Below are 16,656 nucleotides of genomic sequence, written 5' to 3' on the forward strand. Positions count from 1 at the left end.
ACATTTACTCACTACTGTACTTAAATACGGTACAAAGATTTTACAATGATATTTGAGTATTTCCATGTTATGCCGCCCGGGGCAGGTGGGTATTGTTTCCATAAGAAACTCAGAGGGTTAAAGTTGTAAATTTAAGAAAAGAAAGAAGAAGCAACGTCACCGACGTGGAAGTGCCAAGAACTGCAGCTCATCCAACATCCACGTCTCCTCAGAGCCGTGTCAAGATGCAGAAACCAGCATGTTCACAGCCCGGCACACAAAACGGTTTTGGTCTCTTCAGCTAATTTCCTCGTTCATGAAAACTGTGCAGCGAAGGATTTTTATATAACTTGCCCATTTGAATTATATTGAGGCTTAAAGGTACTAATTATTAGGGGCGTGTCCACTTTGAGTGACAGGTGGGTGCAGTCTCAGGTCGCTAGCTGCTAGCTGGGCCGCCTCAGCTGCACCGCGATGATTTTCAGATTAACCAGAGTTAGACGGTCACTGCCAAGATGTCCGGAACCCCCCCAGCTCTGTTTTGTGTAGTTTCATGGCTCCACAGTTAAAAAACAAATAAAAACACTTTATAGAAGTGAAACTGCAGTGTGAGGATGGAGGGGTGGACACACACACATTGTTAGAATAACACACGCGTGTCCTCACACTGACTGTGAGTGTGTATGTGTGTGTATAGCTCACCTTGGTCTCTCGCTCCTCCAGCAGCGTCTCCAGTCTCTTCTGAGCGGCCCGTCCTTCGTGGTCGTCGCTCACGATGAGGATGATGTGGTTCCACCTGAACTCTCTCATCAGGTCGAACCAGACGTGAGCCTGGTGAGAGTACGGAGGCACCGTCCTCAGGAAGGACAGGTGGATGCTCTGAAGAGGGAGGACCAGGTATAAATCTCACCCAATCAAAGAGCAGACACTCTGCAGCATCAAACCTCACTAACACTCATTAAAAGCCACAATGGAGAACACATTGTCTATTTATGAAAGCTCTTAAAGGTGCTTATGTGAAGTATAATTTGTCTGAAAGTAAGAGGAGTACGGACGTCAGGAAACCAGAAGTTGAGCAGTCGATACAACACCAGAGGAACTCCAGGACTCTTGATACCAGTTTGACTACCACAGTAACAACAAACACTAACTCCATGAAGTCAACTTCCTGTATGACTTCAGACTTCTGTCAGGAGGTTCAACAGCTCAGAGTTCATCTAATATCTGTTTTATATTGAAAACATCTTCAAACATCTGGATTTATTCTACTTTCTCACCAAAAACTTCATTTTAAAGATTACATTTGAACACATCATGATAATGTTATAATTTACCTTCAATCAGAACCCATTTTTACTGAAGAGAGCCTGAAAGCAGCATAATGGAACTATGGAACCTCTGGCGGCAAACAGCTGACAGCTAACTGCTAACGTTAGCTAGCTCTCCTGCAGATTTCCTCTCAGGTTTGATGTTTACAGAGCAGCTTTATCAGTAATAATAGTAGAAGAAATTAAGCATTTTCATAGTTTTGGCATCGACTTGGTCCCGGTGATTATTATACAGTGAAACATGAAGATACAGAGAGATGGATGAAGATGAAATTATCTGTGAAAACATAATTTATTTTGACCTTTATATCACAATTTGTGAATTTCATGTTCCAGATTTACATTTTATTCAAATTCAGGGCTTTAACTGGATGGTTTCATGTTTTTGTGTTTTCTGAATATATTTTCTAAAATGTGGAACAGAAGGAGAAAAATAACTTTACATGGATAACAGATTATTTATTTATGATCTGAAAATAAAACAATGAACCTGAATTATTTATGCAACAAGGCAATTTGTTTTGGACGTGATGAAAATGAATATATAGACAAGAGTGAAGCAGAAACAATTAACAATTAATCTATTATATATTTTAAATGATTGTAAACATTATATATATATTTGAGTTTTAGCGTTATTCTTTAACATCATCTTGGACAATAATGTTTTTATTTTATTTATGACATTTTATAGACGAAGAGAATCGGCAATTAATCAAGAAACCAAAGGATCACTGAAGTGAAATCTGTCCACATATTTTACATTTTTCAAAGTATCTGGCAAAAGCCATTTTATTGATATAACACATTTCATCACACGTAAACTCAAAGAGCTTTATATTTAAAGACAAAATACAAGAACTGACGGACTGTATATTTAAAACTGATTTGACAAATAACTCCCAAAACTATCTTCATGTTCAGGCACAAGGACCGACGGGGATGTTTTTTCATTTATACTTTGTACTTTAATCTCAGTAAAGTGAGTCTGAGCGAGCAGCTGCTGCAGGTGGATTTTATTTTATTATTTATACAGATAAAATCTCATTGAGACACAGAGTCTCATTCTCAAGAGAGACCCGATCACATATCTATCAAACACACCCTGAGCTCACCGACACTGATGAACGCGCAAATATTTCATCTCTTCTCAATCCTGTGGAACAAACTGGAGTGTTGTGTTACTGGGATGTTCTGGATATTCTGGGATGTTCTGGATGTTCTGGGATGTTCTGGATGTTCTGGATATTCTGGGATGTTCTGGATGTTCTGGGATGTTCTGGATGTTCTGGGATATTCTGGACATTCTGGGATGTTCTGGACATTCTGGGATGTTCTGGATATTCTGGGATGTTCTGGGATGTTCTGGATATTCTGGGATGTTCTGGGATATTCTGGGATGTTCTGGGATATTCTGATGTTCTGGGATATTCTGGGATATACTGGGATATTCTGATGTTCTGGGATGTTCTGGGCATTCTGGGATGTTCTGGATATTCTGGACATTCTGGGATGTTCTGGACATTCTGGGATGTTCTGGATATTCTGGGATGTTCTGGGATATTCTGGGATGTTCTGGATATTCTGGGATATTCTGAATATTCTGGGATGTTCTGGATATTCTGGACATTCTGGGATGTTCTGGACATTCTGGGATGTTCTGGACATTCTGGGATATTCTGGGATGTTCGGGATATTCTGATGTTCTGGGATATTCTGGGATATACTGGGATATTCTGATGTTCTGGGATGTTCTGGGCATTCTGGGATGTTCTGGATATTCTGGACATTCTGGGATGTTCTGGACATTCTGGGATGTTCTGGATATTCTGGGATGTTCTGGGATATTCTGGGATGTTCTGGATATTCTGGGATATTCTGAATATTCTGGGATGTTCTGGGATGTTCTGGGATATTCTGGGATGTTCGGGATATTCTGGGATGTTCTGGGATGTTCTGGATATTCTGGGATGTTCTGGATATTCTGGATGTTCTGGGATATTCTGGGATGTTCGGGATATTCTGGGATATTCTGGGATGTTCTGGGATATTCTGGATGTTCTCGGATGTTCTGGATGTTCTGGGATATTCTGGATATTCTGGGATGTTCTGGGATATTCTGGGATATTCTGGATGTTCTGGATGTACTGGGATATTCTGGATGTTCTGTTATATTATGGATGTGCTGGGATCTTCTGGGATGTTCTGCATGCTCTTGGATATTGTGGGATATTCTGGATGTTCTGGGATGTTCTGGATATTCTGGGATGTTCTGGGATATTCTGGATGTTCTGGGATGTTCTGGATGTTCTGGGATGTTCTGGATATTCTGGGATGTTCTGGGATGTTCTGGATATTCTGGGATGTTCTGGGATATTCTGGGATATACTGGGATATTCTGATGTTCTGGGATATTCTGGATATTCTGGATATTCTGGGATGTTCTGGGATATTCTGATGTTCTGGGATATTCTGGGATATACTGGGATATTCTGATGTTCTGGGATGTTCTGGGCATTCTGGGATGTTCTGGATATTCTGGACATTCTGGGATGTTCTGGACATTCTGGGATGTTCTGGATATTCTGGGATGTTCTGGGATGTTCTGGATATTCTGGGATATTCTGAATATTCTGGGATGTTCTGGGATGTTCTGGGATATTCTGGGATGTTCGGGATATTCTGGGATGTTCTGGGATGTTCTGGATATTCTGGGATGTTCTGGATATTCTGGATGTTCTGGGATATTCTGGGATATTCTGGGATGTTCGGGATATTCTGGGATATTCTGGGATGTTCTGGGATATTCTGGATGTTCTGGGATGTTCTGGGATGTTCTGGATATTCTGGGATGTTCTGGGATGTTCTGGATATTCTGGGATGTTCTGGGATATTCTGGGATATACTGGGATATTCTGATGTTCTGGGATATTCTGGGATGTTCTGGGATATTCTGGGATGTTCTGGGATATTCTGATGTTCTGGGATATTCTGGGATATACTGGGATATTCTGATGTTCTGGGATGTTCTGGACATTCTGGGATGTTCTGGATATTCTGGGATGTTCTGGGATATTCTGGGATGTTCTGGATATTCTGGGATATTCTGAATATTCTGGGATGTTCTGGGATGTTCTGGGATATTCTGGGATATTCTGGGATGTTCGGGATATTCTGGGATGTTCTGGGATGTTCTGGATAATCTGGGATGTTCTGGATATTCTGGATGTTCTGGGATATTCTGGGATATTCTGGGATGTTCGGGATATTCTGGGATATTCTGGGATGTTCTGGGATGTTCTGGATATTCTGGGATGTTCTGGATATTCTGGGATGTTCTGGGATATTCTGGGATGTTCTGGATGTTCTGGGATGTTCTGGATATTCTGGGATGTTCTGGGATATTCTGGGATATTCTGGATGTTCTCGGATGTTCTGGATGTTCTGGGATATTCTGGATATTCTGGGATGTTCTGGGATATTCTGGGATGTTCTGGGACATTCTGGATATTCTGGGACATTCTGGATGTTCTGGGATGTTCTGGATGTTCTGGGATGTTCTGGAATGTTCTGGAATGTTCTGGGATATTCTGGATATTCTGGGATATTCTGGATGTTCTGGATGTACTGGGATATTCTGGATGTTCTGTTATATTATGGATGTGCTGGGATCTTCTGGGATGTTCTGCATGCTCTTGGATATTGTGGGATATTCTGGATGTTCTGGGATGTTCTGGTATGTTCTTGGTCAGATGACACTCAATTATTTCATCAATATTGTAAAAAGTGAGCGAGACTCTGAGAGGTTTCTGATCCGGCACTAACTGAGTAACTAAATATTCTACAACCTGCACTTAATGGAGCCTGAAGGCACCACAGAGGTCGACTCTGAACTCTTTTATATGTTAACACACGGTTATTAAACCTACACATTTTCTGAGGATCATTACGGGACAAAGTTTATCAAGTTATTAAAAGCTTTCTGATATCTCATCGTGTTGTAAAGATATTGGCTTGGCCATCAACAGACGAAACTCAACCGACCAATCATCACGATCACCATCATCAGCGTGTAGCTCCACGTAAGAACGCCAAACATACCCTGAAAGTTATGTTCAAATCGACCACTAGGGGGCGCTACAAACACATAGAAATGGGCATAACACAAATCAGACTATAAAACTGAGTGTTCGTCCAATAATAACAAAATTCACATTTCATGTTTTATAGCGATGATGAACCACGTGTGTAAAATTATTTTGAGATCGCTCAATAGGGAGAGCCACCGAGTTTCTACATCTTTTCAACGTCTCCAGAAGAGGTCTTCACCTTCAGTGGTCCAAACATTTGTGCACAAACCGAACAGACCCAGTAATGTATTACCAGGGGGTCCTCTCTTTTGTAAAGATGGGACCTGGACCCACGCAGACACAGATCCCGATCATGTTTTACCTAATGTAACACCTTCTCCCCTGTACCAGCCGTGACGCGGATATTCCATCCTTGCCAATAAAGTTTGTTAAATGCTAGACAGGTTTTCTGTTATTCCTCTTTTGCTGATTGACTCAGCGACGACTAATCCCATTTAAAATCCTCCTGCTATCACGTTGACGGATGACAAACCCAATTCATATATAATCAGTTTTGCGGTTTTGTTGCATCTAACAAGCATAAAAAACTCTTTTGAACTACAGAATAATAACGATTTATTATAAGCCTCAGTGGAAGAACATACAGAGAAACCGTGAGAGGACCCAGGACGAAGCCCTGAGGAACTCCATGATGAAGAAACATCGGCAACTAAAAGCACAATGAAGTCTGGAAACAGATTTTAAGTTTAACACTTTGAACGTGGTCCTGTGAGATGTAAAAACAGAGGTTCAGGTTACCTTGTCCGAGTAGATGGACATGCGTGTCGTCAGTCCGACCACAGGGATCCGGTAAAAACCGGCGGTGTAGGAGACTGGTGTCGGGGTCAGGTGGTCGTTGGACTGAGGAGGGTGACTGACCAGGATCGCATACACCTGAAGAAGAAGAAGAAGAAGAAGGAGAAGAAGAAGAAGAAGAAGGAGAAGAAGAAGAAGGGGAAGAAGAAAGAGAAGAAGGAGAAGAAGAAGAAGAAGAAGGAGAAGAAGAAAGAGAAGAAGAAGGAGAAGACATAATTTAATCCAAGTTTATGTGAGGTCTGATTGTCTGAAACTATTTTTCAGATATATTTTCTTCTAAATTAAATACTAACCTGTAGCAGTGGAATGTATCTAAGTACTTTTACTTTACCAATGTACTTAAGTACATATTCACGGTATTTGTTCTTTACTTGATATTTTATTACTTGTACTGCATTCATCCCGAAGTCAGAAGTGAAACAGAATTAGAGATTTTGTGCAGCTGCTGCATCAAGCACCTGATGTTAAACGAGGTAAACTAAGGTGAGCTGTATTAAATCCAGGTTGTCTGCAAATCTTTTACATTTTTTAAATTACTCAAATCTACATGTTTGCTATTTTTTTATTGTTGAAACTCTGTGTTACTGCTCTCTGTTCTCTTCTAAGAGATATTAGAGATGAATACAACAATATGAATAATATAACAATATATAGAACAATAATGTACCAGAATGTGTGTGTGTGTGTGTGTGTGTGTGTGTGTGTGTGTGTGTGTGTGTGTGTGTGTGTGTGTGTGTGTGTGTCTATAATCCGTCCATCTCTCTTCTGGGAGGATGGACGGATTACATCTCTGTTTCTGCAGAGAGAGGATGTTAATCTGACGTCCCCCCCTCTCTCGGCCCCCCCCTCTCTCCCCCCCTCTACAACAAAGCGTCTGTCCGGCACATCGACGCCATGTTGGCCTCATTTCTTCTACAAAGGCAACACGTTTCTGAAGGATGTTGAATGTGAAAACGTTTTTTTTCTGCTCCTGATTCTGTTTCTGTTCATTTGTACAATAAAATAAGATTTCTTCTGTTCTGATGAACCGACTTTGTCTTCAGTTTATCTTTAAATTCCTCATTAACAAGAAAACCTGCAGAGATAAGACAGTGCGAGGCTGGATAGTGGTGTTGTGTTTTATTTATATGTAGGGGAAATCATTTTCAAGTGATAGTATTATTGACATTATTATTATAATTCTTTTTTTTTTTTACATTTACATTTTATTTGGCAAGAAAAAAAGAATTTGGTTAACAATAATTATTGTTATGTTATTTAATTAATTAATGCAATATTATCAGTCTTTTACTTTATTTATTTATTCATTTATATATTGTGTATATATTGGTGAAGTTAAACAAGTAATAGCATTATTTTTTATTATTGTTATATTTAATTTATAATATATATATATATATATATATATATCCTTTATTTGTTTTTTTTAACAGATTATTATTTTATATTTTGTGTATAAAATAACTGCTAACCTGAATAATACATTTCAACAGGTTTTATTTGTTTTTATCGCTGTTACACTCCCTTCAACAACACTTCCTACAAAATAAAAGTCTTGCAGTGGCTCAATTAGCATAAATCCTCTCTTTACTGGCATGCTTTTATTTTGAAATGTAGCAGGTGAGACATTATAGTTACCGGTAACTTCCACTTCCCTCGATGTGTTTCAGACCTGCCTGCTATGATGTGAGACTTAATGCAGATAATAAAAATAAATATAATAATTTACAGTATTAATTCAATCTTATTTCACCCGACTGGCTCTGGGTGCAGTGAGACCTGCTGTAGGAGGAGTGCAGCTTTGTGGTGTTTTGTGTTTTCTGGATGTCGTGTGATGCGAGGAGACGTGAGCACCAGCAGGACGCTGCAGAGCCGAGTGACCCGGACATGATCCGAGTGTAAAGTCTTTAACGCTCCTCTGGGACTCGAGGGCTCTCTTTACATTATATACACATGATTATACCAGCGCCACGCTCAACTTCACTGATCCACCGCCATGTTGGGAATACACACACACCGCTTTAGGGTGGAGGTTATAACGTGTGTATAATGGTGTCATCACCATCATCTCATGGTAGGATGTCAGGAAGCCAGAAAGTTAGCAGTCGATACAACACCAGAGGAACTCCAGGACTCTTGATACCAGTTTGACACCACAGTAACAACAAACACTAACTCCATGAAGTCAACTTCCTGTATGACTTCAGACTTCTGTGAGGAGGTTCAACAGCTCAGAGTTCATCTAATATCTGTTTTATATTGAAAACATCTTCAAACATCTGGATTTATTCTACTTTCTCACCAAAAACTTCATTTTAAAGATTACATTTGAACACATCATGATAATGTTATAATTTACCTTCAACCAGAACTAATTTTTACTGAAGAGAGCCTGAACGCACCATAATGTAACTCTATGGAACCTGCTCCACCGGCTGCTGACAGCTGACAGCTAACGTTAGCTGCTCTCCTCCAGATTTGATCAGAATGTTAGCATTGACCTGGGACCGGAGTCTCAGCTCTTGTGACTTCTCTACTCGTATACACGAAGGAATAATATTGCAAATATTTTGACAAGGTGAGTCATGTGATAAGGTGAGTCATGTGACAGGGTGTGACATGTGACAGGGTGAGTCATGTGACATGTGAGTTATGTGACAGGGTGAGACATGTAACAGGGTGAGTCATGTGACGGGTGAATCATGTGACATGTGACAGAGTGAGTCATGTGACAAGGTGAGTCAAGTGACAAGGTGAGTCATGTGACAAGGTGAGTCATGTGACAGGGTGAGGCCTCACCTGGTTGGAGATGAGGTCCTCGCAGACGGACAGCGCCATCTGGATGGCATTGGGTTTGTGCGTGACGGAGATGGCGTTCAGCCTGAACTTGTCCTTTCCGTACAGCGTGTTGGCCTGGCTCACCGCCTCCTTGAAAACCTGCTCGTAGCGTTTCTGACTCAACACGGCGCCGATGTTCACCAGCCGCGGCTCACAGCCACCGCGAGCAACCGAGCAGCACTGCAGCACGGCGAGGAGGAGCACGCCATGGAGCTTCACTGAGTAGGAAGAGGAGCAGACGAAGGTCAGATACAGCGATTTGAGATAAACGCTAACATGCTAATGTTTAGCATCTTAGCTTAGCATGTTAGCATGCTAACATTAGCTAATTATCAGTGAACACTGAGGATGATGTCAATAATTCTGCAGGTGTGTGGTCATAAATTAATTAAGTGTTATTTATATATACAATTATGATTTAATATACCCCCATAATTCACAAGATAATTAATAAACTCATTTGAATTAAAGTCATGAACTGAGTGATGTAGGGGTTTTAATTTATTACATGTAAAAATGACCCCTTGGTTTTTCCAGAGCAAACGAGAATCAATCACACGTCAAATAAAAAACGTAGAACCATCTCTACGAACTTATCCACACCAAATCCCAAAATAATTTTTAGTTTGCAGTTCATGGTTTTGAATTCTGCGAATAACGATAAAGCCAACCAATTACAGCGGAGGCGTCTAAAAACTCTGCAGCCATTGAGCGTAAACATGCAAATATAAACAATGCTCTCGTTTTCAGGGCGGTTCAACAGGGAACTAGAGTGACCACCTCACTTCATCGTTTTATCCTGTTAGACATTCGTGTGAATTGTCAAAATGAACGTATGAATTATTGAGTTAAGGACAGAATCGTGTTTTCTGACGTTTAAAGTTTCAGTTCGGTTGTTCGAGGTCCAATAAGAACACTTAAAGATAAAATGACATTAATAAGATGAGAAGACAATGATATATAAAGTGACAGTTGTAAAAACGTGAGTACTATAAACACAAGTGTTGCTGCACAAATGTATTCAGAAAAGATGTGAGAGAATCAAATGAGATAAAGAAAAACATAAATAATTAAAAATATAGCCCCAAATACATTTATGAAAAAATAGTATTGTGTGTGGCTCAATAACAGCCGCAGCAGTATGATGATGACCTTTGACCCCCAGAATCTAATCAGTTTATTGTTGAGTCCAAGTCGACGTTTGGGCCAAATTTAAAGAAATTCCCTCGAGGTGTTAAAGAGAGATCGTGTTCACGAGAATAATATATATTATAAAAACTCTGCTCACACAACAATGGAAACGGACGTTGATCACAGCATAGTGACAAACTAAATCTAGATTATAACGACCAAGGAGAATATTTTGGGAACAATATCAGCTGAACTTGATTGTGAAGGAGAGCAGACAACAAAAGACAGGAAACAAACTGCCTTGTCAACATAATGTATAGTGAACCCTTCATCAGCTGACGTTATGCTATAAATAATATACGCGTCAGAAATGAAAGTTTATAGCGTTACATTAATTATTATTATTAGCAAAACACAGGAGCAGATAATCTCTGTCTGTCCTTGAGAACTCCAGCGAGGTTTTATAAACTGTTTAAGTGTTGACGTCGTGTTTCACATATAAAGAACTTGTTTAGTTCAGTCCAGTGATGACAACAAGCAGCTCCGGATGAAACATGACCACATTACAACTTTTGGAAACAGTTTTGCACACGTTGACTAACGAGTCCCTCAATTTATTTTACATGCCGCTACACTGAATAAATAAATGATATAATTATAATTCATAAATTATTGTGCGACGATGCGAAAACTAATTTTCTGTGGATTGCATGAAATTGCGAACATTTGTAGCAAACTCTGTGTGAAAGGTTTAAACAATCTTCACAGAATATTGCCTGTTATATCTGTTTCATCCCTGGTGGCTTTAAGAGGGAAAAATAACAACCTTGCTAATTGTCATTTAGCAAATGTGTTAGCTTAGCTTGGTAGCTAACAGAAAAGTGTCCACAGAGCTAATTGCTGAACTAGTGTAGTTGGTGAGCTAACTGATAACATGCTAGCCGTCTGGGCGATCGCACAATAGTCAATAGTTTTCTGTAGCGGGAAATAAGGCTTTGCATTAGCTCGGTTGCTAACAAACTACAAAAGGAGGGGTCATTACGTCATTGATGCCACTTCTATTAAAAGGGACTGAAAAGGGTCTGTAGGATTTGGCAACATCTCACCAAGACGGCCTTCTTTCATCTAATGATAATAATAATAATACTAATAATAAATTGTATTTATAAAGCGCCTTTCAAAGCTAAAAGCAATCTCAAGGCGCTACAATGCAGGACAACAACAACAACAACAACAACAACAACAACGACAACGACAACAACAACGACAACAGACATAAGATTTTAAAGAAAGGTTTTTAGTTCCTTCTTGAAGGAGTCGGTGGCCTGTGGAGCCCTCAGGTGTTCTGGGAGGGAATTCCACAGGTGAGGAGCGGCTGAGCAGAAGGCCCGATCGCCCATGGTGCGGAGCTTGGTCCTGGGGGGGTGGATCAAAGTTTTTTTAGAGGAGCGGAGGTTGCATGTGGAGGTTTGTTGGGGGAGGAGCTCCTTGAGATACGGAGGAGCATTTCCATGTATGCACTGATGGGTGAGGAGGGAGATTTTGTATTCGATCCTGAATGCGACAGGAAGCCAGTGGTGGGAGTGGAGAATGGGTGTGATGTGGTTATATTTTCGCACCCTCATCAGGATTCTAGCGGCGCTGTTCTGGATGTATTGGAGCTTCTGAAGGCTCCTGCTTGGAGTCCAGATGAGGAGAGCGTTGCAGTAGTCCAACCTTGAGGAGACAAAGGCGTGGACGAGTTGTTCAACGTCTGACAGGGAGAGCGTGGGGCGGAGCTCTGCAATGTTCCTGAGGTGGTAGAAGGAGGTCTTGCACAGATGTTTGATGTGGGTGTCAAAGGTCAGATGAGGGTCAAATCTTACACCCAGGTTGGTGACTGATGGTGATAGGAGGATGTTTTGACCAGAACAGGTGATGTGGGTGATGGGGGAGGACTGGACCTGGTGTGCCAACTAAAATAGCCTGTTTTTGAGATATTTAGTTGAAGGAAATTTTCTTTCATCCGAGCCTTTATCTCCTCAAGGCAGGTGTTCGATGATGATCTTAATAAGATCGCCCTTCTCCGTCCATCCCTCTCCTCCACAGCTGCAGAAACCCTCATCCACTCCTTCATCACCTGGACTCCCGTAACAGCCTCCTCTATGGCTCACCCTCAAAACTCATCCAGAACTCCGCTGCCCGTCTTCTCACCCCCTCCTGGACACGTGACCACATCACCCCCGTCCTCTACAAGCTCCACTGGCTCCCCCAGAGAATCCAGTACAAGATCCTCCTCATGACCTACACAGCCCTCCATAACCTGGCCCCCTCCTACCTGACTGACCTCCTCCACAGACACACTCCGCTCTGCTGCTGCTAACCTCCTGTCCCCCCCCATCCGGAACAAGCTCAGATCCTAGGGGGACGGGGCCTTCTCCATCGCTGCTCCACCCTCTGGAACTCTGCACCTCAAACCCTCAGAGACTCACCTGTTCAACACGACCTTCAACCTCTGACCTCTACTGCTCATCCTCACTTTTTCTTTTTGTTTGTTCGTTTATATATTTATCTTTGTGTCGCTCACTCTGTCAAGCGTCTTTGAGTTACAAGAAAAGCGCTATACAAGTCTAGTGTATTATTATTATGATTAGTGTTGCTGACCCCCCCCCCTGTTCCCCCCTCCCTTTACAAGACTGCAGTGTCGTGCACCGTGACTACTTTAAGAGCAAATGTTCCTTGTTATTGCTCTTCAAACACATCGTGGCTCTGCAGCAGCAAACAGCTCAGCATCAGATACATGAACAAACTATTTCACTGACCAGACTGCAATGATTGACGGGCCTGTCACGTAAATATCTTTAACTTGGCCGTATGCACCAAGATGGTCGTTCTTCCAACTTCAGTGTGTTCATGGGCTTTAAGTTGTACTGTGGAAACAACATGGACGCTAAGATGTGCTGTAGTTTATTGCTCAGTGTTTAAACAACACTTTGGTATTTGTTTCAGAGTTGTTGGTACGACTTGAGGGCGTTCACGTGAATTTTCCAAGTCAGGAACTTATTTTTCTATAATACAGTCACCATATGAATGCAGCAAAAATGCCCGATCTCGCACGTTAACGAAAGGGAAGAATAATGCATGTGTCCGCTTGTGATTCGCATCCGCTCCAAAATGAAATGCGTTCTTCTTTGGCCCGTGCTACATCCTTCCACCAACATTAAAGAATTTCGGTACGGTTTCTGTAATCCTGCGGACAAACAGACAAACCGAAAACATAACGTCCATGTTCGATGATTAATGTAGGATGTTGGTGGCTAGTGTAAACTTAACTAAGTGCAAACGCTAATTTAGTTAATTAACGAACAAAGTAACAAGTACCGGAAAGAGATTTTCAGATTTATAGAGGCGTAAAATATTTGGAGATTAGGGCCACCTTATGACAATAAGTGGAAACATTATGGAACGAGCTAGCTAACGTTAGCCCTCCTGTATTTTATTAACCATCACTGAGAGTTTGATGTTTTCATGCACTACACAGTGACGTAATCACCCGATCTTTCTTTTATAATTACTTAAGCCACGCCCAAGGACGCTGCTGACCAATCCTGTGGTTGAGTGTTGGATGTGGGCGTGGCTGCACTTTTTATTGTGGATCTCAAACTTTATTCCCTAAACTGTGATATTAAACTTAATATTCTGACTTTAATCTTTGTATTATAAGGAAGTCCAAACTTCTTAGTTACTTCTCAGACTTTTACATTTGTATCCCTCACAATTAAATAAAAAATGGTTTTGTTTTCATGTATTTGATCTTTTCTTATGGTTGAAGATTATATAACAGAATATTTAATCTGAATTTGATATAATTGTTAAATGTAATTTACAAAGAGCAGATGAAGAGTAAACAGGTTGGAGGATGAATCAGATGTGGAAAAACAGAAAGTGACATTTGGTATTTTGTGCATTTATATATATTTTTATACGAAAAAGATGACGATGTTCTTTTTTTTAAGAAAGGAGAGTTGGTGATGAGGAATATAAAATACATTTCCTGAATGAATTCTGTTAATGACACAATGAACAGCAAACACTCAACACAAGCACGACTTACTGTTTACAGGTCCTCAGATTAAACCCGGTAAGAATTCCGTTACAAAGCTGCGTCGTTCGGTCGTTCTCCTGTTGATTTCACTGTCTGTGATTCATTTAAATCACGGACATCCTCCCGGTGTCAGCCCGGTACCGTCAGCTCGTCCGGTGACTCTGGGCTTTCAGGTTAAAGGTGTTTTTTCTTTAATTATTATTATTATTAGTTTGTGTCCCCTCACCGTGTCACAGCATTACACCTTCTTCTTCTGTGGTGATTTAAATGTTTTTCATTCACATTTTAACGACATTAACCGGTTGACATTGTTGATATGGTCTCGCGCCTCGTCCTGTTGATTCACCGTCTTCATCGCGTCGCTGTTCACCGGAAAACTAAATATTTTAAACATTGCATCATTTTCTCTGCTTGTTAATTCACCAGTTCATATTTTAACGGTTGTCTCCGGTGCTCGGTGTCTGTCGGTGGATGCTCGCGGACTTTCAGATGACCTGAAGCTCGCGAGCCCGCGGTCCGTCCTTGGATCCTGACACTCGCTCCCGCCGCCGCGCGCGCGCTTACAGACAGGAGGAGAGGAGGCGCGGGCCCACTGGCGCGAGTGCACGAGATTCTCTCTGGTGTTTTGTTGAATTAATGAAGCGACACGTGCTCGTCCCCGCGCGCACACAAGCATACCTTCACACACTGAATGTCACATTTATTTATATTAAATGATATCTGATATATTGCCTACAATCATTAATTTATTTAAGTATTTATTTACAAATCAGTTTAATATTAGCATTACAATCAAATAACCGTTTAAAATGCTAAATCCTTTTATTTAAATGATTTAAATGATTTACCATCTTTTTGTTTTATATTTGCATAGAATTATTATCCTGTGCAATTTTATATATATATATATATATATATATATATATATATATATATATATATATATATATATATATATATATATATATATTATATATTTATATATATATATATATATATATATATATATATATAAATATATATATTTATATATTTATATATTTATATATATATATATATATATATATATATAAATATATAAATATATATATATATATATTTATATATATATTTATATCGTTTATTTATCTTCTTGACCTAAGATTTCATTAAACTTTTTTTTCTTTTTACAAAATGAACCACAAAATTGGGTTGTTTCCAACCCAGCACCATTTAGTGTGTTCAATGACTTACTGTCAAAGCGAGGATATATAAAAGTTTTGAGGCAGGTTCAGGTGGCACAAAATAATCCAAATCACAAAACTTTGATTATTTGACAGGAAGTGGAAATGTGTTAAATGTTGCAGGACTGAAGAGGGAAGTGGAAACAGGTGAGCAGGTGATGAAAGTCTGAGGGCATCTGGTGGACATAATCTATTACTACTCCTATTTATTTATAAACCCCCATATACAGTTTAAATACATATTTATATCTTCATTAAAGAAACATTGACATGGGCTTTGAATCCCATAATGTAAACTTGAACATGTAAATGTACTGTAGTGTGTTTCCATGTCAATATTGTCTCCTGCAGGGCCGTGCACAGACATTTTGAGGGGCTGTTGCTCCAACCGCTCATGTAGACAGGGTGGGGGGGGGGGGGGGGGCTTCATGTCTGTGCCTGGGGGCCAATTGTGTCATTATGTGTCCTTGTTTGTACCAACAGACCATCGCTCTTCTTCTACATCAGCAACTATTTGTGCTGATCATCGTGAATATGTCCCCCTGTAATCAATAAATCATTACAATAATAAATCACTGACCGGCTCTACTTCTTCTTCTGTGGTTGTTTCTGTTTTTAAATCACATTCCCCCCCCCGGCCGCTGCCAGCATGCACTGTTGCCACGGGAACGGGGATGCAGTCCCACATCCCTTCTGTGGTTGCCACGGAAACAAGCATTCCCACCCGCCAGCCCCTCTGTTCACAGATATACCTTATAATTAACACACACACACACACACACACACACACACACACACACACACACACACACACATTTACTGTTACAACCTGAACATGTCATTGATATTTTATATATATATTCTCAGATTCGCTGCTGGTTTACAGGTCACATTTCCTCTCCAGTAACGAGACGTTTAATTTATTTAAATTGAGGGATGTAACCCCGCCATTACACAACCAATGGATCAGAGATGTGATGCATGAAGCTGCAGAAAATCAGACGTGAAGCGAGAACATTAACACATCTGAGTTCATTCTCTGCTCAATATTTATCTTCCAACACGTCTTCCTTCAGACTAGTGGAGAGAAAAAACATCAAAGTCCACATTCAGAGTTCATGTTTGTA

General features: G+C 40.3%; 1 protein-coding gene across 1 annotated transcript in view; it reads right to left on the bottom strand.

Moving 5' to 3' along the window:
- Positions 1–14,816, bottom strand: part of LOC115006152 (glutamate receptor ionotropic, NMDA 1-like) — a 15,193-nt gene extending 377 nt beyond the window's left edge. Inside the window, exons 1-4 of the mRNA XM_029428229.1 lie at positions 14,316–14,816; positions 9,053–9,309; positions 6,197–6,331; positions 682–858 (exon numbers count right to left, since the gene is read on the bottom strand). Of these exons, the coding sequence (XP_029284089.1) occupies positions 682–858; positions 6,197–6,331; positions 9,053–9,309; position 14,316 (570 nt within the window). The 5' untranslated portion in view covers positions 14,317–14,816. The remainder of the gene's footprint in view (positions 1–681; positions 859–6,196; positions 6,332–9,052; positions 9,310–14,315) is intronic.
- Between the last annotated feature and the right edge of the window lie 1,840 nt (positions 14,817–16,656).

This window comes from Cottoperca gobio, unplaced genomic scaffold, assembly GCF_900634415.1.
Source record: "Cottoperca gobio unplaced genomic scaffold, fCotGob3.1 fCotGob3_523arrow_ctg1, whole genome shotgun sequence".
Taxonomy (NCBI): domain Eukaryota; kingdom Metazoa; phylum Chordata; class Actinopteri; order Perciformes; family Bovichtidae; genus Cottoperca; species Cottoperca gobio.